This window comes from Heterodontus francisci, chromosome 1, assembly GCF_036365525.1.
Source record: "Heterodontus francisci isolate sHetFra1 chromosome 1, sHetFra1.hap1, whole genome shotgun sequence".
Classification (NCBI taxonomy): domain Eukaryota; kingdom Metazoa; phylum Chordata; class Chondrichthyes; order Heterodontiformes; family Heterodontidae; genus Heterodontus; species Heterodontus francisci.
In genome coordinates this window covers 156,893,110-156,919,091 of record NC_090371.1, presented here as the reverse complement: position 1 = coordinate 156,919,091, position 25,982 = coordinate 156,893,110, and the positions used below count along the sequence as shown (strand labels likewise).

Here is a 25,982-nt window from a genome sequence, read left to right as displayed (position 1 = left end):
TTAAAAATCAAGACATTGCTTGACTGGGAGCCTATGTACGTCAGTGAGATGGGGTCATAGGTAAATGGGCAGCAGAATTTTGGATGACCTCAAGTTTGTGGGGGTGGAGGTGGAGGTGGTGGGGGTCATAGAATGTGGGAAACCAGCCAGGAGTGCATTGGAATAGTCAAGTCTCGAGGTAACAAAGGCGTGAATGAAGGTTACAGCAACAGGTGAGCTGAGACAGGGGCCAAGTTAGGCAATGTTACAGAGGTGGAAATAGGCAGTCTTACTGATGGTGCAAATATGTGGTCGGAAGCTCATCTCAGGGTCAAATATGAAACCAAGGTTGTGAACAGACTGGTTTAGTCTCAGACTGTTGCCAGGGAGAGGGATAGAGTGGGTAGCTAGGGAACGGAGTTTTCAGCAGGACTGAAAATAATGGCTTCAGTCTTCCCAATATTTAATTGAGAAAATTTCTGCTCACCAATACTGGATGTTGGATAAGCAGTCTGATAATTTAGCAACAATGGAGCAATCAAGAGGGGTGACCATGAGGTAGAGCTGGGTGTCCTCAGGGTAGATGTGGAAACTAACGCTTTGCTTTCAGATGATGTCGCCGAGGGGCAGCAAGTAGAGGAGAAATAGGAGGGGGCCAAAGATAGATCCATGGGGGACATCAGAGGTAACAGTGTGGGAGCAGGAAGAGAAGCCATTGCAAATGAAGCTCTGGCCACAATTGGATAAGAATGAACCCAGGTGAGAGCAGTGCCACCATGCTGGATGACAATCAACAGGCATTGGAGGGAGGATGGTGTGATCGACTGTGTCAAAGGCTGCAGACAGGTCGAGAAGGATGAGGAGACAAAGTTTACCTTTGTCACAGTCACGTAGGATGTTGTTTGTGACTTTGATAAGAGCCCTCTGCATTATTTATACTACTTTTGTGGCAGCACTGGTTTAGTTTGAATTTGGGAGACCAGCTTTAATAAGCCGAATCTTCTTGCTGACAATACTAAATTTGGCTCTTTTAGTCGGGCAACAGAATTGTAGACTCAGTTTTTCATATATCTTGGAGTTTGTTCCCAGGATAAGAAATCTGGATTTAGCAGTAAGTTGATTTAAAAATAACAGACTTCGAGAATAGAGCAATGCCAGCAAAAGATCAATTTTAAAGGGGTAGAATTTACATAACTTTCGGAATGATGGAATAATGAAAGTCCACTTTGCTGGAATGCTTGATTGTAATTTAACAGTGATAAGGCTAACGACTACAAAACACAAGTTTGGCCCTTTAAATGGCATACATAGAAGCATCATGACAATAAGGAAGAGTCCCAGCCTCTGTTAAAATTCCAGGGATGAAACGTAGAAAGATTGCTTGATGAGATTGAAAACAAAAGGCCTAGGAAGTAATCTCAGCTCCATCTCATGGTGCTGAGATAATGCATTAAAGCCCAAAAAAGAGTGAGCCATTCTGACACTGGACCCCCTCCCCAATAACATGGTGAAAGTTGATCCATTAGTGCAAGTTAAGTGATGGGCAGCATCTTGGGCAATCTCAGGTTGCCCAACAAATGGGAAATGGGGAGGGGGTGATGAAGAACAGCTCAAAGGAAAGTACTGTACTCAACAGCACTAAATGAAGGATGTGAACTACCACTTTTTTCGCAATGTGCTTTTCTTTTTAAAAGCAGCAGGATGCATTAATTATGATAAAGGTATGCACCCTCCCCACTTCAGAACTTTCTCTGCATTCCAGAAATGAAGCCTTATTTTCTCCTGGAGCATTGCTGACTGCTGCATTCAAAAAGGTAATATTGTATTCCAAAGGATTTGACCATGAGGGAATCAACTGATTTCTTATTTTGTGTAACTCTTCTATTATTTTTCTGTCATATCTTGCAGTAAAAATCCTCAGAGTCTTTTTATAAAGGGAAGAGTGGGTGTGTTGCTGTAGAAACTCCTTAGAGGGAAGACACTGGTGGGAAAGGAGACATTTCCTTTATCTAGCTGAATCCATTAAATAAAGAAACACAATTGATGCTGATATTCTTCCAAGGAGAGTGATGTGAATAGCCAATGTCACCTGACACAAGCACAGAAACTGCCTTCTCCATACAGCTAAAAGGATATGCATGAGGGTGAGAATGGGTCTTCTTGGTGATGGTTGACGCATTTATCAGTTAGTGTTGGCACAGAACGAGTTCTGAACAGCACATCGAGAAGGCATTCAGTAAAGCCTGTTTTTATTGTGACATAAAGCAGAATAATACAATTTTAGAAATTAAAAGAAAGATTTCTTTAAATGAACTTTAAATATCTGTTTTAAGATTATTGGCCTGGATCTTCCTTTTCTACACTGACCCAAATTGGTATACCAACGACAGAATATTGAAAATGGGCTGGTGTCACTTCAGAGCTGGATGAATGAGAGGTGCTTGGAATGATTCATCTGGTCATTGTCCCACCACCGCCCCCCCCCCCCCCCCACCCCCACCTATCCCATCTCGAGAAGTGTGTTTTCTTCATATTGTTCTTGTAAGATACAGTCAAACTGGCACCTGCTGTCTCAAGAACTGTGGGTATAGGATCTTGAGCTAGAGTCATAGCTAAAACTTCCTGGCACGATATCATATTCATAAAATGCCAGGTGTGGCTCAGTGGAGCAGGGAAATTTCTCCCCAGTGTCCTGGCTAATATTTATCCCTCAACCAATATCATTCAAACAGATAGGGAGCTAAATTGGATAGCTTCCGAAAATGGGCGTGGGAATCACTAACTGCACAGTACACCAGCTGGGGGACAATAGCATGTGTGGCTAGCACCACATAAAATTAACCTGCACTAAAACAAGCCTGCACCTCTTAAAGGGGAGGTGCATTGTGACAGGAACAGGTGGTGGGTGTCGTGGTTGAAGAGAATATGACCTGGGAAAGAATGAGGATGACACAACATGGGAGAGAGTAGGCTCCAAGTTTCTCAGATGCTGCACTAGAGATCTTGGTGGTGGAGGAGGTGAAAAGGAGGGGAAATGTCTTGTATCCACGAGGGTAATGGAGCCCCTACAGACACAATATCAAAAGGCAGTGGGAGCAGATAAATGTGGACGTCAATGCCAGGAGACAAGCTGCGAGGTCCTGGATGTAGTGTCACAAGAAGTTCAATGACCTCACACGAGTTTTTAAGGTCAGTGAATGCATCATCAAATGCCATATCCTACCAACTGCACTACTAGCCTCAGTCACTGCTTAAATCACCACACCCACATGAATCAACCGCCAACAATCTCTATCAATCAAGCCTCAAACCTGACATTCATTTATTTCACCTCAGCCTCACATACTAAGGGCTGCTGCAAGCCTCACACCCATATCTCTCAGGATGCATACACTGTCAGCTATTCAACCATGACAGCCAAACAAACTGCACAATACTGACCAACTTCCCTCTCTCTTGCAGAACAAGATAGCGCACAATGAGAGGCAGCAGGAGCTAACCAGAAGGGAAGAGGTGTGCCTGCATGTCCTGGAGGAGATGATGCTTGTCATTATTAAGATGCCCATTGTTGAGTATCTCACCAGCAGCAGGGCTGAAACCATCAAAGATGACAGTATCCTCACACCTAATCCTCCTGCTCACATCCCACTTCTCCCTCATCCCACAATCTCTCCTGATTTACAAGCTGCAGATGGTTTAAGTATGCACCTCTCTATCCAGTTACGCTGTGCCCCTCTGCCCACCACAATCTTACCCTAGTGCCTTTTTCCTTTCAGTTACCCAAGAGTTGCAATGTGACCAGAAATGAGAGTGATAATGAAGACATAGCACCATCACTTGATTTCACACTAGCAGCCACCGGCTCAGATACTGACAGGATAGATTAGAGGCAGGATCTGTATGTGGTGAGACACCAGACATCAGTGGGCTAGAGCTAGGGCAGGGGTAAGGATAGGGCTTGCCAGAGATTGAGATCCCACACTATAGATGACACAGATCAGCACTTTGATGCAACAGCCTACAGAAGAACACTGATGGGTATGCATGATGAAATGCTTGGTGGATTGGGAAGCCTGTCAGAGTGACAGCAATTAGTCCAGTATCGACTTGGCACAGGACTTTGTGCAGAACTTGGAGACCATCCTTTCCAGCATGGAAGTGGTGGCTAACTTTTTTCGCACACATGATGCAGCATCTGATGGCTGATATCTCAGATTCCATTGCAGCACAAGCAGAAACCATCCAATGTCTGAGTGCTGCAATGGAAGTTCAGACTGCTGTCATGCAAGCTCAGACTGTTGCCATCATGGCTATGGATTATAGTGTGCAAAGGGCCTTGCAGCGTGTCCGAGGAATCCAGCAATCTGTCCTCCAACAGATTATCAGGGTTACTGAGGCACCACCCCAGAGGTAAAGGCCTGCTCAGGTCAGGTAAAAAACCCGACAGAACCACATCGGACCCGAGCCCAACCCGGCCCGGGTCCCTCCATCTTTTCCCGCGCCCGACCTGACCCAAGCCTGACCCAACTACCGGAATGTTCACTGTACCTACCTTCCCATCCCAAATCTGCAGGAAGCTGCAGCATGAGCGCGATGACGTCTTAGAGATGCTCACTGCGCAGACTCGGAGTTTCCCTCCTTAATGTCCCGGACTCCCAGATCAGGTAGGCTTTTCAGCTTTTGACACTCAACTCAATTTCCCAGCAGAGCAAAACGTAATACTTACTGTGTGAGTCCAACCCGGGCCTGGACCCAGCCCAACCCGCCCTGAGTCCGAAAACCAGACACGGAAGAGCAACCCGACCCGAACCCGACACATGTCGTCAGGTCCTCTCAGATTCGGGTCGGGTAGCCATGCTCTAGTTGAGTAACATTACCACTATGCTGCCGTCTACCTCACTCCTCCAGAGTGATCCAGGCAGCAGAAGCATTGTTTCAGCATGCCAGTAGTCTGCGTGATTACATTTCATGTGGCAGCATAGCTTTCATTGTTTCTATGCTGCCCATATGTGCATGAACTACACAGCGGAGTCATGAGCCATTTCTCATTGAATAGTAGTTATCATCCCAGTAGCCACCCTTTGGTTTCCTGCGGTGACTCAAATGCAGCTGGCACAGTGGACTTCCGCAGAAAGAAGGCATCATGATTGCTGCCAGGATACCTGTGTGACTCACTGCCTATGGTCACAAACCAGCTGGACATTGAAGGATTGGAATCCCTTTTGGTTGCAGTATAGGGGAGAGTTAGCACGTAGTGTCTACAAAGCCAGCGAAACTACATGCTTGCTGTGCCTGCTGCTCCCTGGCAAGAGAGAATGCAACATAGTTAGTTCTCTTTGAATAGAGAGCCTCCTTACACAACAGTGGACAGCATACTGCGAGATGCTGCAAATATCTCCAGCTCCATCCTGGAATGAATCAGACGCATAAAAGGTCGTGCTGTCCTTGCTCTGCTCCAAGTTTGCAGTTATGGCTGCAGCAGGTGGAAAATTTCATGAGGATGTCACACACATTGTTCCTCGCTGAGGTTCAGGGAGGAGAATTGTTTCCTGAACACCTTGGGCAGATATGGCCCTTCTGCCCCTCCTCCTTCTCCTTCGAGCAGCTTGTCCTGCTCTGCGTGCCCTCATTCTCCAAGTCATGCTGTATTCCACAAGGAATGCCTACTAGGGTACCTGTGTCTGATCGCAACTGGTTTGTGCAGAAACATTGAAGTCAGCAAAAACTCCTTTAGCACCTGCCACACCCCTCCCTGTAAACTTTTGAAACTTGTAATGACTATAGAAAGCACCAAAATGTGTAGAATCTAAGCAATACCTACTAAACATGTACTCAGCTGCGCGAGGTTGAGAGGGTGTTGGCTAGAGCATTGAACTGCAAAATTGCACCGCTGGCATCAAATCAACATTACATCAACAGATCTACCAGCTGTGCATACTTCATTGCACATGTCCATTGCAGGCACTAATGGTGCACCAACATGGTGTCGAGCACAATTTGCCCCACAAGTGTGCATATACTATGGATCCCATTTTGGAGCTCTGAGCACACTCATAGCACCCAAAAAATGGACATTAATGAACCCAATTTCTCACTCATGATCTGATCATTATTTCATTTTTTTTTGTGGAACCTTGCTATACACAAATTAGCTGCCACATTTCTTACATTAGAGTAGCGTGTGTCTACATTTCTAAAGCACATCATTTGCTGCAATTCACTTTTGGGCATCTTGATATTGTGAAAGGTGCTATATAAGTGCAAGTTTTTCTTTTTTTTCTTTATAATTTGCTAAGCTAACAGTGTCCTGTGCAATTACATTGGTTGTAGATTGCTGGCTTAAAAACGTGAAGTTATGTTCTTCATCAAGATAACATTGAAGCAGTTGTTCACAGTCAGGTTTGTGAATTATTTCAAGGAAAGAAAAACAACGAAAATGTTAACATTATAAATGACCTACACTTTTTTTCTCATTTGACCCAGTTTCCTACTTAATGAGTATCTAGGTATACTCAGGAGCACCTGGCTTTATAAACAGATTTACAATTATCTGATGACACATTGTACAGAGCAAGATTGGTCGTCAGTGAGAACTTAAGCTATTTGATGATATGATAGCACTGCCTGTAAAAAAAACCTGTATTGCATCCAAAGTGGTACACAAGATTGTTTTCTCATAATGTTTGTCGAATTCAGCATTTTCTCCAAAAAAACATGAATGTTGATACTGTTGCCCCATTGGGACAGGATCATGTACACAACCATTAACATTGAGTAAATACACTCATACAGCCCCAGTCCCTCCGCACTACGTATAACACACTTCTTGTCACCACATGTCTTGTTGCAGCATCTAAAGGCAATGTAACAGAGTGGATTGACTGTATCTTAATATATATATAATTGCAATAGTAACAAGATCTATGGTCAAGTTGTTGGAGCCATGTTCCACCTTTGTATAAATAGTGTTGCACTGAGAATTGTATGTTAGCTTCTTAGCTCATTTTGTCTTTAATGCTTAAATGTCACAGTGAAAAGGCTTTTTTCGTTCCCCATTGCTAACACAGTTTCTTGCTGCCCATGCAGAAACCACTACTATTGCAGAGTTCTCAGTGTCTCTCCTTTGCTCTGGGTTGGGTTTTGCCTGACCTTTTTATAGCTATTGATGTTGAAGTGAGGAATGGAGTCTGTTTGCATTGAGCAGGACCTTTTACCAATTCAGATGACAAGCTGCTGTTTGTTTTTCCCACATCTGTTTTGCACTGTTTCTTTGTGATAATGTTTGCTGGATGCTGGCCCTTCTACTTTCTCCTAAAATGAGAAGCCAGTTTGAACGGATGTTTCTAAATGTTAAAGACACACTTGGTTTCTTGCTCCCCCCCATCCCCCCCCCCCCCCACCCACCTCCATCACCACTTTTATTATCAGCCGACAATGCTTGGACTGTATTTCACAGAAACAGTAGCTGTCATCTGTCTGAAGTATAAGACTGAAAGGCCCCATAGTTTCCAAACATGGTTTGAATAGATGCGCACTGTAAAGAAAAAGAAAAATGATGAATTATTTTTCACATTATAATTCCAGATATTCCTGCCTCCCACCCCCAAATAATTTCCCCTTCTCCTCTCCTGAAAGTATTGATACTTGCTCAGGTACACTTCATGGGTGCCAAGAGTTCACCAGTATATTATGTAACTGATTGTCCTTCCTGCTCAAGCCTAGACATTGAGTTTTGTCAAGCTGTTTGACTGAGGAAGGCATCACAGCCTGATCCTGTCCTCAATTGGAGTCCACCCAAGCACACTTTCAACAGGGGTTATTGGATAGAGGTCCTTAACAGGCACTGTGGCTGATTCTTTCCTGCTGTAACCCAGACATCGAGCTGCTATCAATCACAGAGATGCCAGTGAAAATATGACTGCAAAGTCACTATCTGAATGAATGGTTCAGTCACATGCTGTGGAGTCTTATCATGATCAAGAGAGAATTAAGAACAACTTGGGCCATCCCAAAAGAGAGGTTTATTTAACTTAAAATGCCTTGAAACCAGATGCATGGAAAATCATGTTTGTTTTTGAAATTTTAGCAGACTGATTTGTTGACAAAGAACAAGCAAATCACAATTTTGAAACAACAGTGCAGCACTAAACCTACGAATTCTTCTTACACAATGATGTAAAAGTTAGCAGTAACTGAAAGGTTGATGTAATTAGCGGGCCTTCAATAAATATGTGAAAGTTATTGAGTAGGTTAAAAACAATAAAGTGCAATTCACAAGGGGACATAAGGAAAGAATTGTTCAGGTTTCACTTTCTCATTAGCTCCGCTTCTCAACACCTCTCAATGGACTTTGCGGATTTCTGACTCACTGCATATCTACAGGGAACATTTTAACATTCTGTAATGTCTTGGGTAAACACTGCAGGACCACCTTGTGGAATTGACAAACTGTTATCATACCCTGGCTAAATATGTAGCACATGTTTCATTTGATGCATATGTAGCACCTGTGTCCATTAGAACTCGGACATTTAATAAACACACAAAGCCAGCCTTTGACAGGCACCATATGAAGAATATTAAGAACAAACACAATGTTCTTATTATATGAAAATGAGACAGTGGAACTCCTGGCATGCCTCTGAGTACTTAACAAGAATTTTTAAAATGCAGTATCTTTTCCTCTTCAATTTTCATGCAGTCTTGTTTGTGTGGAGCTCATTGATCTCAACTGAGCAGTAGTTACGTTTCTATATTTGGCCTCAGTAAAGGAAATGCTAGTCAATGTCCTCACGCCTGTTTACTGCCTATGTCCTGCTGAAAATTATCTATGTATGAACACAAAAAATAGGAGCAGAAGTAGACCATATGGCCCATCGAGCCTGCTCCGTCCTTCAGTATGATCATGGCTGATCTTGGGCTTCAATTCCATTTCCTACCCGCTCCCCGTATCCCTTGATTCCCTGTGAGACCAAAAATCTGTCAATCCCAGACTTAAATGTATTCAATGATGGAGCATCCACAACCCTATGGGTACAGAATTCCAAAGATTCACAACACATTCAGTGCAGTAATTTCTCCTCATCTCAGTCCTGAATGATCGGCCCCTTATCCTGAGACTGTGTCCCCGTGTTCTAGATTCCCCGACCAGTGGAAACAATCTGTCAGCTTCCACCCTATCAAGCCCTTTCTGAATCTTGTATGTCTCAATTAGATCGCCTCTCATTCTTCTAAACTCCAAGGAATATAGGCCCAATTTATCAGCCTCTCATCATAGGACAACCCCCTCATCCCAGGGACCAATTTAGTAAACCTTCGCTACACTGCCAACAGTGCAAGTATATCCTTTCTTAAATGTGGTGACCAAAACTGTACACAGTATTCCAGGTGCGGTCTCACCAAAGCCCTGTACAGTTTTAGTAAGACTTCTTTATTCCTGTACTCCAATCCCCTTGCAATAAAGGCCAACATGCCATTTGCCTTCCTAATAGCCTGCTGCACCTGCATGTTAACTTTGTGCGTTCCTTGTACGAGTACACCCAAGTCTCTCTGAACATCAACACTTACCAGTTTCACACCTTTTAAAAAATATTTTTCTTTTATATTTTTACGATCAAAGTGAACAACTTCACACTTCCCTACATTATACTCCATTTGCCATCTTGTTGCCCACTCACAGACCCTGTCTGTATCTCTTTGTAGCCTCTCAATGTTCTCCCCGCAGCTTACCTTTTCACCAAGCTTTGTAACATCAGCAAACGTAGATACATTACTCTCTGTCTCTTCATCCAAGTCATTAATATAGAGTGTAAATAGCTGAGGCCCCAGAACTGATCCCTGCGGCACCCTACTATTCATTGCCTGCCAACTTGAAAATGCCCCATTTATGCCCATTCTCTGCTTCCTGTCTGTTAACCAATCCTCAGGATTGTGAGCACACGATCAGATATCAGTGATGTTTCCGTGGTCAAATAGCCTTCTGACATCTGAGGTAAATCCACCAGTCCCTCATTCCCACCACGGAGCTACACTGAAAGGGAGCATGGATTGGTGAATTGGTGCGACAGTCGTGTAGCCCAGTCTTCGATTTGGTGCCCCTTCTGCGCTGAAGTATGGGATTTGTAAGCTTAGCCATTCTGCTCTAGGTTCAAAAATGAAGGAAATCACTTAGATGAGGGCACTGGAGAGTACACAACATTTATTGAATTAGCACCTTGAGGGGAGAAATTTTTGTGCAATTATTTTCTCATGACTCTTTCTCTTTATTACTTTCTGCCTCTCTGCAGCCGCCTGAATAGAAACAATCTACAGGTCTTGCCAGAGTTGCTTTTCCTGGGAACTCCGAAGCTCTACAGACTGTGAGTAGTCAGGTTTCCTTAAACCTATCAAATTTGAAAATAATAGAGACACCTGGATGATTTCAGTACTGCGTAGCTACTCCTGAACCAATTGCACCACATCAGCACAGCTTGATTCTTGGTAACTCACGCTTCAATCCAACCTAATGTTGCAAATGGCCGTATAATTATAGATATTTGTTATACTGCCATCTGAAGAGTGTATTTATTTTTGCCTAATTGTCACAATTTTTCTAAAGCCCTTACAGCTATATTTTTTTGAGAGAACCTGTAGGATAGAGTTATAATTTGCTTTGTGTTTTCTTACAAATCATAAATCAAAGTTAGAGCTTAAGCTCTGAATTATCCTCAGGCACTTTGAAGCAGGCAGATGCAGTCCTGATGGTAATTTAGAAGGAAAAAGTTCATTCCAAAGCCATTGAGAAGCGAGCAGCTTCAGAAAGATGCAGGATGGAAGGTCATGTCTGGTATGATGTCACATAGTTATAGTTTACTTGGAACTCTACATGCCTAATGGGACAGTATTCCAAAACTGTGAGTTGATTCAGAATGAATCTGGGATTCGTTTTAGTTTCATTGTGTTGATGGAAATCCTGACATTCAGTTTATGGAATTTAATTTTTTTTGACTTGCTTAATGCATGAATATTAGCTGAAAATGTGAAGTAGTTGTCCAGTTGTCATAGCGAGTTGTGATGAAATGTCAGTGGTTTATGTCTGAGGGCCTCATTTAATTCGAACATGAGTAATTGTGCAAAAAGTAACTTGATTCCTCTGACAAAGAAGGACTGTAGGTGCAAAGTTTCACTCTATCAGATGCAATAATCCTGTCGACTGTGCTGCCACTCAAAGTGGAATTTAAAGAACTGATCATCTCAGTTCCTATTTCTTAGTTCTGTGAAGCAGGAGTGGTCTTGGTTTTTGAATTTCTTGAAGCAGAACTATAATACATGTGCATTTTGTTGCAAGACTGCCACCAATCTTGCATTCTTATGAAAAATTTCAGATTGATCTTGATGTGGATTGTGATACCTTCAAGTACTTATAAATTAATATAGATCAATGTAAATATCAAACCAACATCAATTTTGCACATGCAACTTTAGCAGTTCATCAGCATAGTGCAAAATCAGTTGGAATGGCTTTAAGGAGATTTTCTTCCATAAATAATTGGATTCTAATTGTAGATAATACTGAGACTGAGTAGTTCTGAACCATTTTTGTTTCGATAAAGAATCTGTTTGCACTGACTTCGATCAGTCTGTATTAAATTAGCATGATCTAATTTGATAAATCCTCCTCTTAAGATATCAGATGTCTGTGCAACTAGACTGTGCTCACAAGTATCAGTGGAACTTTTTTGTGCTTATTGTTTATCTTTCTGTCCTTATTACTGATAATGCTTGAGAAAAAGAAGAGAGAATTTGGACCTCCAGCATCATGTTTGAGGAGTTTACTATTCATGGTGTTTCAAGAAAACTGATGAGCAGTTTGTCATTAATTGGCAAATTCACTAAACCTCCACCTTCAATGGGGAACCACGCCATAAGGAAAGTAAGAGAATTAGCAGTACAGTGTCATTGGCCCATCTCCCACCTCCATTCCTTTTCAGCGTGGGGGTCACTGCATTTATCCATAGAGCCTATGGCAATATTTACAAGGCACATGTGCCAATGAGATACAATATTCAAATCTTATTTCATGTTTCAACTTGGCTTTGTTGTTAGCACTTTGAACTTTAGTTCAGAAAGATGTGGGTTTGAGCAGCACTTAAGGGCTTGAGTGCACAATCCACATTGAGACGCTAGTATACTACCAAAGGAGCTCTGCATTGTTGGAAGTGCTGTCCTTTGCATGAGTTATTGAGCCCCTGCTGCCTGCTGAGTTGGATGTTAACGATCCCATGGCAGTGCTTTAAAGAAGAGCAGTGGAACCTTCCTTGTGTCCTGACCAACATTCTTCCCTCAACTAATAACAACAAAAATAAAAACAAGTTAATGGGTAATTCACTTTATCACTGCTCACGGATGGTGCTGGTAAAGACTGCTGCTGCATTTGGTTACATAACAACGGTTACTTACACTCCGAAAGTATATATGTGAAACATTTCAATGTTTCAATGTGATAAAGCACCATGTAATTGCAAATATTTTGCATTATTTTATTTGTTAAAAAGTTGCCACAACATCATTCACTGCACCTCCTTACTGAAAATTGTGCATGCCCAAATCTGATGTATTCTCACCATTGCTTGAGAAGGGTGCATGAAGTCTTTCAGCTCTCTGCCTCAATAGCAGTTGCAAGATTAATAAAGCATTGCTGATTATAATTTTCAATTGCTGTCCAAATAGGAACACTGTAAACGGCAGTCCTTAAATAATGTACTACTTGGCCGAGTGAAATAATTAATACATTTTCAATTGGTATTTTAAACTTTGAACTACTGTAAAGAAATTACATTCTACCTCTTGAAGTTACAGTTTTCTCTGAGGGAATTACCATTAAGGCAGCCTGCTGTACAGTATGTTATATTTCCACAAAAGCTTGTATGAATCATATTTTTCCCCAAAAGATAACAGTGTTTTGTATGGTGTTGTTTTTCTGACTGCATTTAATTTTCAAAGATGTAGACAGTCTTTAACTCAGAAAGAAGTAGTTCCATTCACAACCTTAGGTCTTGCACGGTATGGAGCTCTTATGTGCCAAAATGCATATTGGTAGCCTATTCAGAGCTTGCATCTTACATGGCTGTGTAGCACTGTAATGCACTGTTAGTGACAATTATGCCGTTAATAAGTAAGCAGTCTTGGATCCTGCTGTTCCTCTTTCAGTAGCAGTGTTTCCATGACCAGAGTTTAATTATATTCAGACAGAATTAATGACGGGTCTGAGCACTGGGTAACCTATAGGAATCATTTTGGGTTCAAATAGACTAAAAATTATTTTTAAAAACCCTGCTCTTGGTTTGTCCAGAACTCAATTTTAGTCTTTGGCTCTGCTGATGTCAATGGGTGATTTTTGTGAGAAATCAGTTACATCTATATACCTTACCATATATTCAGTGCTCTGACACACATTATTTGTTGGCAAATGGAATGTGCACTTCCTGCAGGCGGAGCCAATAAGAAATTCACTTAGTTCAGATTGACACAAACTGAATTGACTCCAGTTTTCCCCTGATAATGAATATTAGTTCATTGCACCCTGAGAGCAGCTCACAGCACTGGGTTCAATTGTTATAGTCATTGCCAATCTGAAGGTGCTGGCTGATGCTGGGGAACAGTTTTGCAGGTGCCAGTCAGCATTTGTTATCTTCCCAAAGTAGCCACTTTTCATACAAGAGTCCAGATACTGAGTGCTGATGAGCTTTTTGACTGTGGGAAGCATCACTGCCAGCATGCAGTGTGGCAATCCATTTACATTGTTGGCTGAGCCATTGGACAAGACCTACTGTCCAGTTTTGAAGAAAGATTAAAATATCCATATAAGGGCATATTCAGTACAGTTGTGCTCCATGAGTGGAGCCCTTCTTGACAGGATGGCAAGCTGGAAAATTGGGGCTGCAGTTGTTGTTATCCTGTCTCTGGCTCACACCCCTGTCCAATAAGGATGACTCCTATCTATAGTAATAAAATCAAAAAAGTGCTGGAAAATACCCTGCAGGTCTGGCAGCATCTGTGGAGAGAGAAACAGAGTTAACATTTCAGGTCAGTAACCTTTCATCAGAACAGACCTGAAATGTTAACTTTGCCTCTTCACAGATGCTGTCAGACCTGCTGAATATTTTCAAGCACTTTTTGTTTTTATTTCAGATTTCCAGCATCTGCATTATTTTTCTCCTATCTGTAGTATTTTGTCAGGGCCTGAACAGATGGAGATTTACTGGCTGCATAGCGACAGCACATGTCCCTGGGGCTGATCTTAACTTTCAGTAGTGGCGGAAAATGGACGGGAGCTGATTGGCCACCCGCTATACACCACGCCCAATTATCAATGGAAAGGACCAATCCATTAACATTAGCCCATGTGAACCTATGATATCAGAGACTTGACTGCTGTGGGGGAATTGGGAGATTTCAATGTAATACAAAAAGGAAACTGTAATATTAAGTTTCTCTTGCCCAGGGGTTATTGCTGAACAGACTGTGAAGTCAAGCATCTGTGTGTGTGCGTGGCTAATGCAGACTTTCATAAATAATGCCTTATACTTAGTTTACTAAATCTGTATTTTCTCTGTCATATGCTCTGCTCTTTAACCTCGTGTAAAATGGATTTTAATTCAACAGCTTAAGTGGCATAGAAAATTATAATAATACTGATAATCAGCAACTTGAACATCCACTGTAGTGTGAAATGCTGTTCAAAATAAAACCATTTCAGAATAATTGAAACACTTTGCAGACTGCTGATACAAGTGCCAAAGAAAACTTAGATAACACAACACAAATTGTAATGCATTTTCTTTAAGGAAACATGTCCATCGAAGTCTCCAGTAATGTTTGCTCAGGTTCTACTCTGCATGCCAAGAATGATTAGCATTTTGTGGCACTCTGTTCCAGTCACTAGTGAGTTATTTAGTTTTTTATGAAAATATCCCTGAATCACAGACTGGGGGATGATTGACAGGCTGACCCCTTTGTGCATGTGCACCAGTGAAAGTTTAAGTGGAGTGACACCTCTCCGTGTATCAAACTGTTTAATGCAATCCTATCAATAGTCTATAATTACTGGTGGATAGTTACTTATCTGTCTGTTTGGCACAGATGAACAATGTGAGAAACTGGGCATGTGAAATATATATGATTGGTTGCAGTTGGTCACTAACAGCAACCAAGGGATTTTTTTCCCCACTTTTACTATCTGCTGTGTGGCTTCTGTTCTCAGGGAGCTATACAGGCTGGAAGCATCACATGCTTAGGTCAAGGTATTTGCTTTGTAACAGTAGTATAGTCACAGCTGTGTTTGCAGGGCTAGGAAACCAATTCAAATATCATTAGCACAATTTATACTACTCACCGTGCTGCTGTTTTTTAACCCCAGGTACCTGCTGAGCTATAATTAGGACTACCCTTGATAGTCTCCGATGGCAGGCTGTACGCTGTAATGATGGTGCGTATGACTACTAGAGAGTCTGCATCGCAGGTGCTGTGCTGCATTTTAGACCTGTGTGCCTGGAGTGCGGAGCAGAAGCTTATGCTGGCTGTGTATCGCAATGAAGTCCAGGTACAAACATCTTCATTCCAATCGCCAATCCTGCTGCTCTGATAACAATCAGATGTATGCGATTTGAAATCCAGAGCCCCAGAAGTGAGATTTTACGTGGACCAGTAATTTATGGTGGTAATTTGCACAAACCAAATGATGGGATGAAATCACATTATTCAATTTTAGCAGATACATTTATGAGCATATTTCTGTGCTAATATCATAAAGCCCAAAGTCCATCTTCATCCAATAATTGGACTCCATTCCCTCTTCATGTTGGCATAAGTCGAAAATAGAAACATGGCTTTTGCTGGCAACTGGAATCTGAATAGTGGCATTCATAACAATAAAGAATTCTAACAAATTTGATGGCAGTGATTGTGAAAAGAAAACTCATGAATTCAAGTTAGTTTCCCACACACAGCACTGATATACATATATATATAAATATATCTGCTGCACTTCCTGTTGTTTGCACCACTTGACTTCCTGTTGTCATGTTAAACTGTTTCCTATGTCTACATTTTTAATAGAAAAGGTCTATGTGAACTTGTCACGCTGTTTGCATAATTGTAGATGTATATTGGGAAAATTTCTGAGTTTACTCTGAGATTTCAATGAGCACAGTAGCTACTTTCCATTAGTAAAGACTTTTGCAGGACCAAGTGGTACCAAATGTAGAAATTCGCTATGTTATTAAAAGACAATCAGAACCAAATCCACAGCCCTACCAACACATTCCTGCTGTAACTTTAAACTGGGGTCAATGTTCCTGCAAAGCTTTGTGCATTTGCGACAGTGCAGCAGCCTGGAAGTTACGATGCAGGCCTTGTTCCCACTTAAATACTGCATTTGCGCAGCAGTGCAAAAGGAATTTTAAGGGGCTGCACTGAAAATACTGGCCTCTCACAACAATGAAATTTTAAAGCGAACATTGGCTGGGACCTGCCTTATTTGAATCTTGATCTTACACCAGAGTTCCTGCTCAGTCTTCTTGGGGCTAGAGCTTCTGCACAGCCCAAGCAAGGCCAATGGTATAAGAAGGGGTGGAACCAAGGATGGTGATCCTATGTTAGGAGTTCCATGTGACTGGCCCTCAAAGGGACCTGGTGTAAGGTTGGCGATGGTATGTTTAGTGAGACCAGGTGTACCATGCCATTAAGCAGCAGAAGCACACCCAGCCTTCCAAACTGGGACCCCAAAGAAAAAATATATCATTTTAAAATGACCCTTCGTAGCTACAGTGGCTGATCAGGAGAACCCTTAAGGAAATTCTTAGTGCCTGTGTTTAGACTTAATACATACAGATATTTCGAACCAGCCGGCTGCACATTCCACCTGTTTAGTTTTTATAGGATGCATAATTTTAATTTCCTCAGAATTAGTACTACAGCCAATATTGTTAACACTGCCAATTATAGTTACTATTACAGTTGGAGGTATCTGAGATGTTGTCTGTAATACCCATTTGGCTCTCATTCAAAAAAATTCCATTCACCTGGTTCATTAAAGGGCTAAATTCTGCATCAGTGTGGGTCTGTATGGTGCACCATTATGCAATTGCAGTGGATACTCTGTTCTGCTTTGTGCAGTAGCCTGATGTATGTCAAACTTCGTAGCTAAAGAACAAACTGCTCCATGTGTTGATGCATGCAAAAATAATTCAATCTAGCCCTTCATTTTGAGAAGAACAGAAGAGAAAGGGCCAGTGTTTCTTGTCAGTGCTGACAATTTCTTAGAAACCAGATGAAACTTCTGCAGCATATGTCGTGTTCTCAGAGTTACTTAAAAAAATAAGCAATATAATAATGCTCTTGATATGTCTCTACAACAGAGAATACTCTGAAGATTTTATGGAGGAGAGCAGAGAATAATTGAAAAATTTTCTGAATTGTGGCTTAAAATTGTGCAAAAAGAGTAATTTTACTAAATGGATGTCTGTGTTATGTTTATGTTTGACCTCTTGGCTGCCATGTTGATTTGTGGGCATTGGGAGTAGGTATTAATTTTCTTTATTGGTAAGTGATTTGTTCAGTACACGGTAGTGCTGAGTCCTACCTCATTCATATTTACAGTGTAGTACTGTAATGGAGAAACAGGAAAGTAATTTTTCAGCATGATTATTTGCCCAGTGGTAATTTCTTTAATTTAATATTTCCAAATACTTGGAGCTGAACCACACAAGACCACAGGAGATTAAATACTGATTTAAGTGAAATAGGGGAGGCTCTGGGGAAAGATTTTCTTTCTCTTTTGATGTGTGTTCTGAACAAGAGGGGTGTGTTGTGTGCGTGTGTTGTGGGTGTCTGTATAAATCAGTTTGTTTGAATGTGTGTGAATGTAAGGTGGGTGGAGGAGAAAAAAATATATTTTAAATAGAAGCAGCCTAACGCAGTCTGTGTTTTACTACTTCATTTCAGTTTGATTTTTGAAATATATCTTAGGTATTATAAGTTGTGTTCTTTGTTTCTCTATTGGGGCACAACTGCACTGCGTAGAAAGAGGCTGAAACAAAGATCAGAACTAAAACCATCTCTCGAAATGTCCAGTTTTGATTCCTTTCCTCCTTCACTTTTGGTTTACTATTAGCCCCTCTTCATTCACATACTTCAATCTTCCTCACAGTTGGTGGGCAGGTAACCTCCTCCTAAGTTTTTGTCAATGCAGTTAGCTTACGCGCAATATTTCTTCTTTTTCCCTGTTCTAAATTGCTTAGTCTCTGCATTGATATATTGTTCACACAGCATACCAGTGAGGGCACGAATGAGCTGTCCCACTATTTTTTTCAGTAGCTACGTTAAGGTGTAGCCCACAAATGCAGTGAAGGTCAGCAGTATTCGCAGTGACCTGATTTCTCATTCATAGCAATGCTGCCCTGCCCAAATCTAGTATCTCTTGAAAAGCACATTATTCACAGCCTGCTGACTGCGCATTTGAAGCAAATGGATTTTGACTGTTTAATTTAGCTTGTTGGATCACAGTTCAGTGATCGTTGTTTTCTGCTCAGCTGTGTTGTGTCGCACCAAGTGTTTGACCTGAAACGCTGGAAACTCTGCCTTTTGGGAGTCTAGACTCTATCATAGGTGCATTCCTGAAGAACCAACAGGGAGACAGGTGGAACTATTACATGCAGGCTGGGACTCAATAGAATAAATGTGCCAAGTGGTTGCGAGAAGAGACTTTGAGAAATGTGCCAATATTATAGCAAAACATCAGTGATGCAAAAAAGTGAGATCCAAACACAGATTTGAATGCACATGGATTGAATTGGAAGGGGAACGACACACAGAGGCAACTGACCCTTTCATCACCACCCTTCCTTCCTTAATTCAAGGGATAGGTACTATCTGGGCTGTGGAATCCTCTATCGCCAGGAGGCTTCCATATTTTAGTAATGGAATAGATTTTCTTCTGCTGACTTTCTCACCCTATGATGGAATGGTGTACTCAATCTAATGTGTTCATCCCTGTACCATGCGCTGTCAGAAAAATGAGGTGCAGCTGATGAGTCCCTGCTTGGGCAGGAATCCAAAAAGGCTGCACAGTGATGGAGCAAGATCAACATTCTGCCTTTTATTGTTTTAGACTTTAAGAAGCAAAGCGCGTTTGTTTTCCAGTCCCACTGACGGCATAATTATTGCATCAGACATGTTCATAACGAACAGAGCTGGGCCAGACCACTTCTTTCACCAACAGGGTAATGAATCATCTCTGGACCAAGATTCAAATTCAGATTCAGAACTTGTAGGTTTGTGCAGCAGGAGAGTTAAGGGAGGGGGCACATTCAACATACTGTGAAGCTATATTAAGAGAACAATTATTTCTTTCAGCTCTATTGTAATATACTCTTGATTTCTTAATTCTGTTTTATAATGTAAACTGTCTAAAGTGATTGCTTTCTTTACTTGAAATGAACAGTTCATAACTGTTGCCAAGGCAGCAGTAGGCCTGGCTTTATTGTCCTTTAACTTGGGAGGGGAAAAATTAATCAGGGTTTCTACTCCTGATTGCTACCAAACACCCCTCCACCCCGTGAATACAGACACCAGGCAGAGACAGGATTGGACTTGATGGAGATGGTGTTGATAATTGAACAGTTTGCCAAAATTCATGTTCCAGACACACACGTGAGGGATGGTGATTTGGGCAAGTTACTGGAAGGTAGTCAGTGCCTGTGGAACAGTATGTTGGTGCAAGTCGCCATCTTTGGGACATCAGGGAAGCAAAGGAGACAAAAGACTTTACAGAAACATAAACACAAAGACTTATAAATGTGCTTCAATTATGAAATTTTAATTACTTTTAATACAGACATAACGTGATAAGCAATTTGTAATAGGAAAAAGACAAATGTTTCATTCTGAAGGAGTGTTTCCTGAAATAGAAAATATTTCCTTTGAGCCTGGCAGCTAGCAGGATTGAGGACATTATAGCTATAACAAAAACAGGAGCGACACAGGGAACCATCTCGAAAATCCTCTCGAATTAATTTCTCCCAGCTATGATTAAAGTGCAGGACACTAGACATGTCAGATGCCATAGTTCTTTGCTTTATTTTTTTCCTGGCCTCTCTGGCCTCTGCCGCATTGAATCCAACAATGGCTGTGCAGGCTTCACAGGTTACTGTTGCTACGGTTACTGTCGCCTTGTCAAATCAAAATCATTACTCATCCTGTGAGCTGCCATGATAACTATTGCTGGTTTCCAATGCTAGGAAGACTGAAGATAATTTACGCAGAATAGAGCGAACTTGCTCGGCTGAGTTCTGTGAGGTGGATTTTAATCTCTTGGCTCTGCTAGCATGAGACAGCTGTTGATGAGCCCTGTAAGTTTTCTCTGTCAACCTTGGCTCTTAATTGCCATGGAAACCTGAGAGAGCTATGACTTTGTAAACTTGGTAACGCTAAAAGTTTTCTTTTTGCAGTTCTCGTCAGGGATTATACCTCTGTGTTGGTTCGCCCTGACATTTTGCTGATAACATAATGACGCCTTTTAAAACTACTTGTATCTTTGAAGTAGTTGGGTTGGTATGAACAGGAAATTGTTTTGTCCTTAGTTGTCAAAGCTGCTGGCAGCTCATGGTGTTGTCCTTCGGTGCCAGGCTGAACAGCTTCAAAAGAGCAAATCGACTTTGTAGCAAGGTCTCTAAAGAAGTAAATAAGACATCAGACAATGTGAATGCATAAAGTGGCCTAATCCCTGTAGAGAAACTAGGACTTGTATAGAGACAACCCACTATCTCAACCGATTGAGCACTTGACTCGCAACCTCAAGGTCAAATGTTAAATTACCATTGAAGGGTCAGCACTGACAAGTGGCGATGGAGAGGTCCATAGTTTTGCCCAGCCCATCTTCTGGGGGATGTGGGTAGAAAAGGATCTGCAGGGACAGAAAATGAGGAAGAGAACATATTAATTTGTCAGTGTGGACTGCCGTTCGGAGGTTTTGCTAATTAACCAAAGGAAGTAGAACTGCCTAATTCCTGTTTTAATGTTCCATGTCATCAACACCAGTTCAACCTGCATGATGAACACATGGCTAATAAGATTAAAACTTGTTTCCAGTAGGGCGCAGAGTGTTTAGAGCCAGCTCTAAATGTCACAGTAAAATGCTATTTATCTCTGGGTTGCTGAATGGCTACTTGCTGCTCTAATTCCAATGCTGTTGTCAGTGAGCTACACTGGTTCTCAGCCAGGTCCTTCGATTGGAACCTCCATCTTCTGGGATAGGGAAAACCGAGAAAACATCAGGCAAAAATGGCACAGAATCTTGCTCAGTGCACTGTGTGATATGATACTGAGCCATAGGTCTGATTTCAGTCTGTGCTCAAACATCTGGCCATAGCCTGTGTAGCTTTGGGAGGTTGTGATCATCGTCAGCATCCGTAGGCTCACAAAGAAAAATATTAGTCAGGATTCGTACTCTTGTTTGCTATCCCGTAACCCCTGTTGAAATGCGGCTGTCAGGAGGAAGCAGAATTGGGCTCGGCCTTCCGTGGTCAAATGGCCTGTAGACACTCAATACTTAGGAACAAACTGCATTTGAACATAAGTTATTGCATTCAGAAGAGATGGAATAAAAGGGGGGGGGGGAGTGAAAACAAGAACAAATAGGACTTATTTGTCCTATTTTTCAAATCTGAACAAATAATATTTAAAAAGATATACTCTGCAATGTATTGTGACACACACCCAGGCAGCATGCAGATTTAGTGTTTAACTCCCAACCTAAAGGTCAGAGTTTACATTTTTATTCAAGTACCAGTATTGACTAGTGGTTGGAAAAATCAGTTCCCTGACTGCCAAATATTTGAGTAATATTATTCAGTAAGTGGTGAGTTTTAGAGATCCATGAAAATTCCAGGTTACAATCCCTGGTCAGTGCTGGGAATTCTGTGGTGAGTAACCCACCTCCCGACTCCCCAAAGCCTGTCCACCATCTACAAGGCACAAGTCAAGAGTGTGATGGAATTCTCTCCACTTGCCTGGATGGGTGCAGCTCCAACAACACTCAGGAAGCTCAGCATCATCCAGGACAAAGCAGCCCCAGATTGGCGCCCCAACCACCACCTTAAACATTCACTCCGTCCACCACCGATGCACAGTGGCAGCACTGTGTACCATATACAAGATGCACTGCACCATGCCTCCTTCAACAGCACCTTTCAAACTCACGATCTGTTCCACCTAGAAGGATGAGGACACCAGATGCATGGGAACACTGCCACCTGCAAGTTCCCCTCCAAGCCACACACCATCCTGACTTGGAACTATATCGCCGTTCCTTCACTGTCACCGGGTCAAAATCCTGGAACTCCCTCCCTAACAGCACTGTGGGTGTACCCGCACCAGATGGACTGCAGCGGTTCAAGAAGGCAGCTCAGCACCACCTTCTCAAGGGCAATTAGGGATGGGCAATAAATGCTGGCCTTGCCAGCAATGTCCACATCCCATGAAATGAATAAAAATAAGGCATTATAGGGGTACTGCCTCTCTACTGCAGAACTAGAAAGTGGAAACTCATTCAGAGTTCCCACTCATGATTTCATTGGAACAGCCCTTGAGGGAAGTGCATGTGTGTGGCTATCAGTTTAAGATAGAATTGGGGCCAATTTGATGCTCTGTCCAGTCAAATAGTCTGCAAATGTTCACTATTATGGCTTCCACATAAATGATCACCATCTGGGCAAAGTACTAGAGGGTGACTGGTGCCGTTGAATGTGTACCCTGAAAGGAGAAGAGGGGAGGAGAATATCACTGCTGCCCTCATTTAAAGCATTATCTATTCCAGTTGTAAAAATGTAATCATTAGAGCTAATTATCAGAGAATATCTGGCTCAAGATGCTCAAGAAATCTTGTTTGAAAATGCACACAAAATGAAATAAAACATCGCGTATATTGATAACTGCTGGAGAAGATAGTTAACCAAAGAATAAGGCATGCACTTAGCCTTGACAAGTGCAGTATCTGTAGAGGGATTCAAACGAAATACTTTCTGAATGGTGTAAACAGCTAGAATGAGCTGTGCTGCTCTCTCCTTATTTGGTGTGAATAATAAAAGTCTGTATCCATGTGGTGCTCTTATGTTACGATGCAATGAAAACAGATGTGGCTGAAGTTACAGTCTGTTTCTGTTTTCTGAAAACTACTTAACAAACTGCCAGCATAAACTTTCAGCATCAAAGCACTAAAAACTGCTCAAATTAAAATATCACCTTGCCGGTAACCATGTCACCAGCATGATATGAATGGGATGGCAAGCATGTTAGACATTTAAAGTGGCGATAGATAGGAAACATTGCCACATTTAACTGAATCGCACTTTCATTAATTATAGACTACACTTGGTATATAATTACATACTGGGTGAAGTGTGTATAAACATTAGACGGAGGGAAGAGCAGACATGACAGGTTGATTCATTCCTCAGTACTTGGCTGCTAAAGGAAGAGTGTTGCGCAAAAACTGATGCTTTCAGGGATTTTTTTTTCATGTTCCATAACACAGCACATACCAAAAGAGTTTCCTGTAAATGTTAAATGTTACATGCTATAAAGTAGCACAGACAAGTCCAGCCCATTTCTTTATCTGCTGTCTGAATGGATTCATGTTATTAGAATGCTAATACCACTTCCTGCATCCTCTGGCTCACTGGGTCTATGCCCTGCCTGCTATGCACCTAAGCAGACAGATCAGGAAGATAAAAAGGAACAAAACTATAGATAATGGAAACTTGAAACAAAAACAGAAAATGCTGGAAAAACACAGCAGGCCAATTGACATCTGTGGCGAGAACAGACAAGATGACATTTTGTCAGAACTGTTCAAATGAAAGGTTTCACCCAAAACGGTAACTTGTCTGTTTTGCCCCAGACCAGAAATGTTCCTGGTTCAGTCCTTGGCCTGTGCTGAATTATCTAATCTCACCTGGGACTGTGAAGTGTTCCTGTGTTCCCTGATTATAGTATTACATACTCTGGGTTCTCTTTTTCACAGGGCAGATTACATTTATTTCATACACTAATTTTTTTAGTGGTGATAATTGTATGAAATATACTGCCATTATACCAGGACAACAATTTCCCATTAAAATATTGCAATGCATAATTGCTGTTCTTAAGTAAAATAAATGCTGTCAGTTGGTGAGCTAGCTGCAAAGTGAATATGTGTGACTGTCAAGTAATGATGGGTTGGGTATGACTGTGATCTACAGCTGTGTAACCTGCCAATACTCACTGTGCAAGCTCACAAATGCCAAGAGGCTACTTTGTGTGAAGTTTCTGATGGTTACTAGGATGAGGTGTCCGATGGTTACTTGTGCTATGCCCTTGAAATCATGCTGTAGTGTCAAATTAATATTCTCAGTAGAGGAGAAAACTGATAGGGCCTGGAGTGGGGAGGAATTGAAAAATGACCTACTGGTGAAATAATCGCCTCTGATGTCCACATGAGGGAACGGATAATGAACCAACTTGGAGGGGCAGATAAAGACTGTGGGCTAGAACCTCTACAGGAGTTCCCTGATCTCCAGCTGCTACAGTTTTTGCAATGCAGTTTTCACAGAGCAGATTAAAGTTTTTTCATACACTGTAACAGTCAGATGTTTTTATAGTGAAGGCATAATTAGTGTGGAGTGACATAATGAATCATGTATTGGTACATTTGTTTATAAACAGCAGATAAAATATGGTCCCTGATATTATACCATGATGACAGTTCCACTTTCAAAAATTGCAATATATAATTGCAATTTATAAAAATATGAACAAATTCTGTTGGTTCTTTTGCCTTTTTAGCTACCAGCTGAAGAATCCCAGAAACCAGCCTGAATTGTCATTAAAACAATTCAATTTAGATCCAGCACAACACATTTAAACTGAAAGTAATGCTAAATGTGGCAGTGTTGTTGCTAGGGCTGCTTATGGCACTGTATTCCATGTATATCTCCCTGTGAGATTTCAGGGCTCATTCTTCAACAGGTATCAGGCTGGATGTTCTAATGTCTGATGTTTGAACATGTACAGTTATTTCAGTTGCCTCCTCTGACCTACTCATCTCCATCTTGTCTCCCAGTGTTTTCTATTAGAAAGTGAATAATGGAGTCAATTGGAAGCCACTTGCTGTGTAGATGTTGCTGAGTAAACAGCTTCCATTAGTTGATTTTAGTTCATGTACCAATTGTCATGAAGATGTGATATGATGAATAAGAATTTTTAATTCATCGATTGGAAACCTATGTTAAACTTAAAAAAAGGAAAGCTGGAATATTACATTCAACTTTCACAAAGACTTTGCCACAGCTAAAAATGGTTGCCACCATTTGCCTTTGAACACCTTTCACATTCCAAGGCATCAAAGTGGAGACACATGTCTGATTAGCCTTTATCCAAAACAATGGCTTGCCCTATTGATTGAACTCCCTGAGATTGTTTTCATTGACAAGACATTCAAAGCCATCCTGGGATATTAATATTGAAAGAGCGAAACTCTCCAGGGGTAAATATTGACACCATGAGGCCTGAGAGAGACTGAGATTCCTAAACTTGAATCTCATTAGAAGGCACCAGAGAATACACTGAGACAGTCATGTGACTGTCCATCTCTGTGAAAACTGGGAGTTTCCCTTGGACAAGACAGACAAGTTCCAGAGAGACTCAATCTGTGCAGAAGCCAGAAGGGGTCTCTCTCTCTCTGCCTCTCTCTCCAGAAGATCTTGTGTGGGGCATGTGAAGCCGAACTGCCAGCTGCAAGATCCAAGACAAAGACCCTGGGAAGGAAATCCTCTGCTCAACTATCTCCAAGAACAACTATCAACCCAGAACTTCAGGATCACAGATTCAACTAGAAGACTACTAAAGTTACAAGATACCACAGATTGTATATTCCTTTTTATTGATCCGAACTCTATCTCAACTACTATTCTTCTCCATTCTGTAATTTA

The 25,982-nt window shown here is 41.6% G+C and overlaps 1 protein-coding gene and 1 long non-coding RNA gene across 2 annotated transcripts in view; one reads left to right on the top strand and one right to left on the bottom strand.

Moving 5' to 3' along the window:
- Positions 1 to 25,982, top strand: part of slit2 (slit homolog 2 (Drosophila)) — a 503,804-nt gene that overhangs the window by 12,892 nt on the left and 464,930 nt on the right. The window contains exon 4 of the mRNA XM_068037597.1: positions 10,266 to 10,337. Within this exon, the coding sequence (XP_067893698.1) occupies positions 10,266 to 10,337 (72 nt within the window). The remainder of the gene's footprint in view (positions 1 to 10,265; positions 10,338 to 25,982) is intronic.
- The window catches only part of LOC137346763 (uncharacterized), a 61,407-nt gene continuing 56,263 nt past the window's right edge, over positions 20,839 to 25,982 (bottom strand). The window contains exon 3 of the long non-coding RNA XR_010968784.1: positions 20,839 to 20,920. This is a non-coding gene — a long non-coding RNA (uncharacterized lncRNA). The remainder of the gene's footprint in view (positions 20,921 to 25,982) is intronic.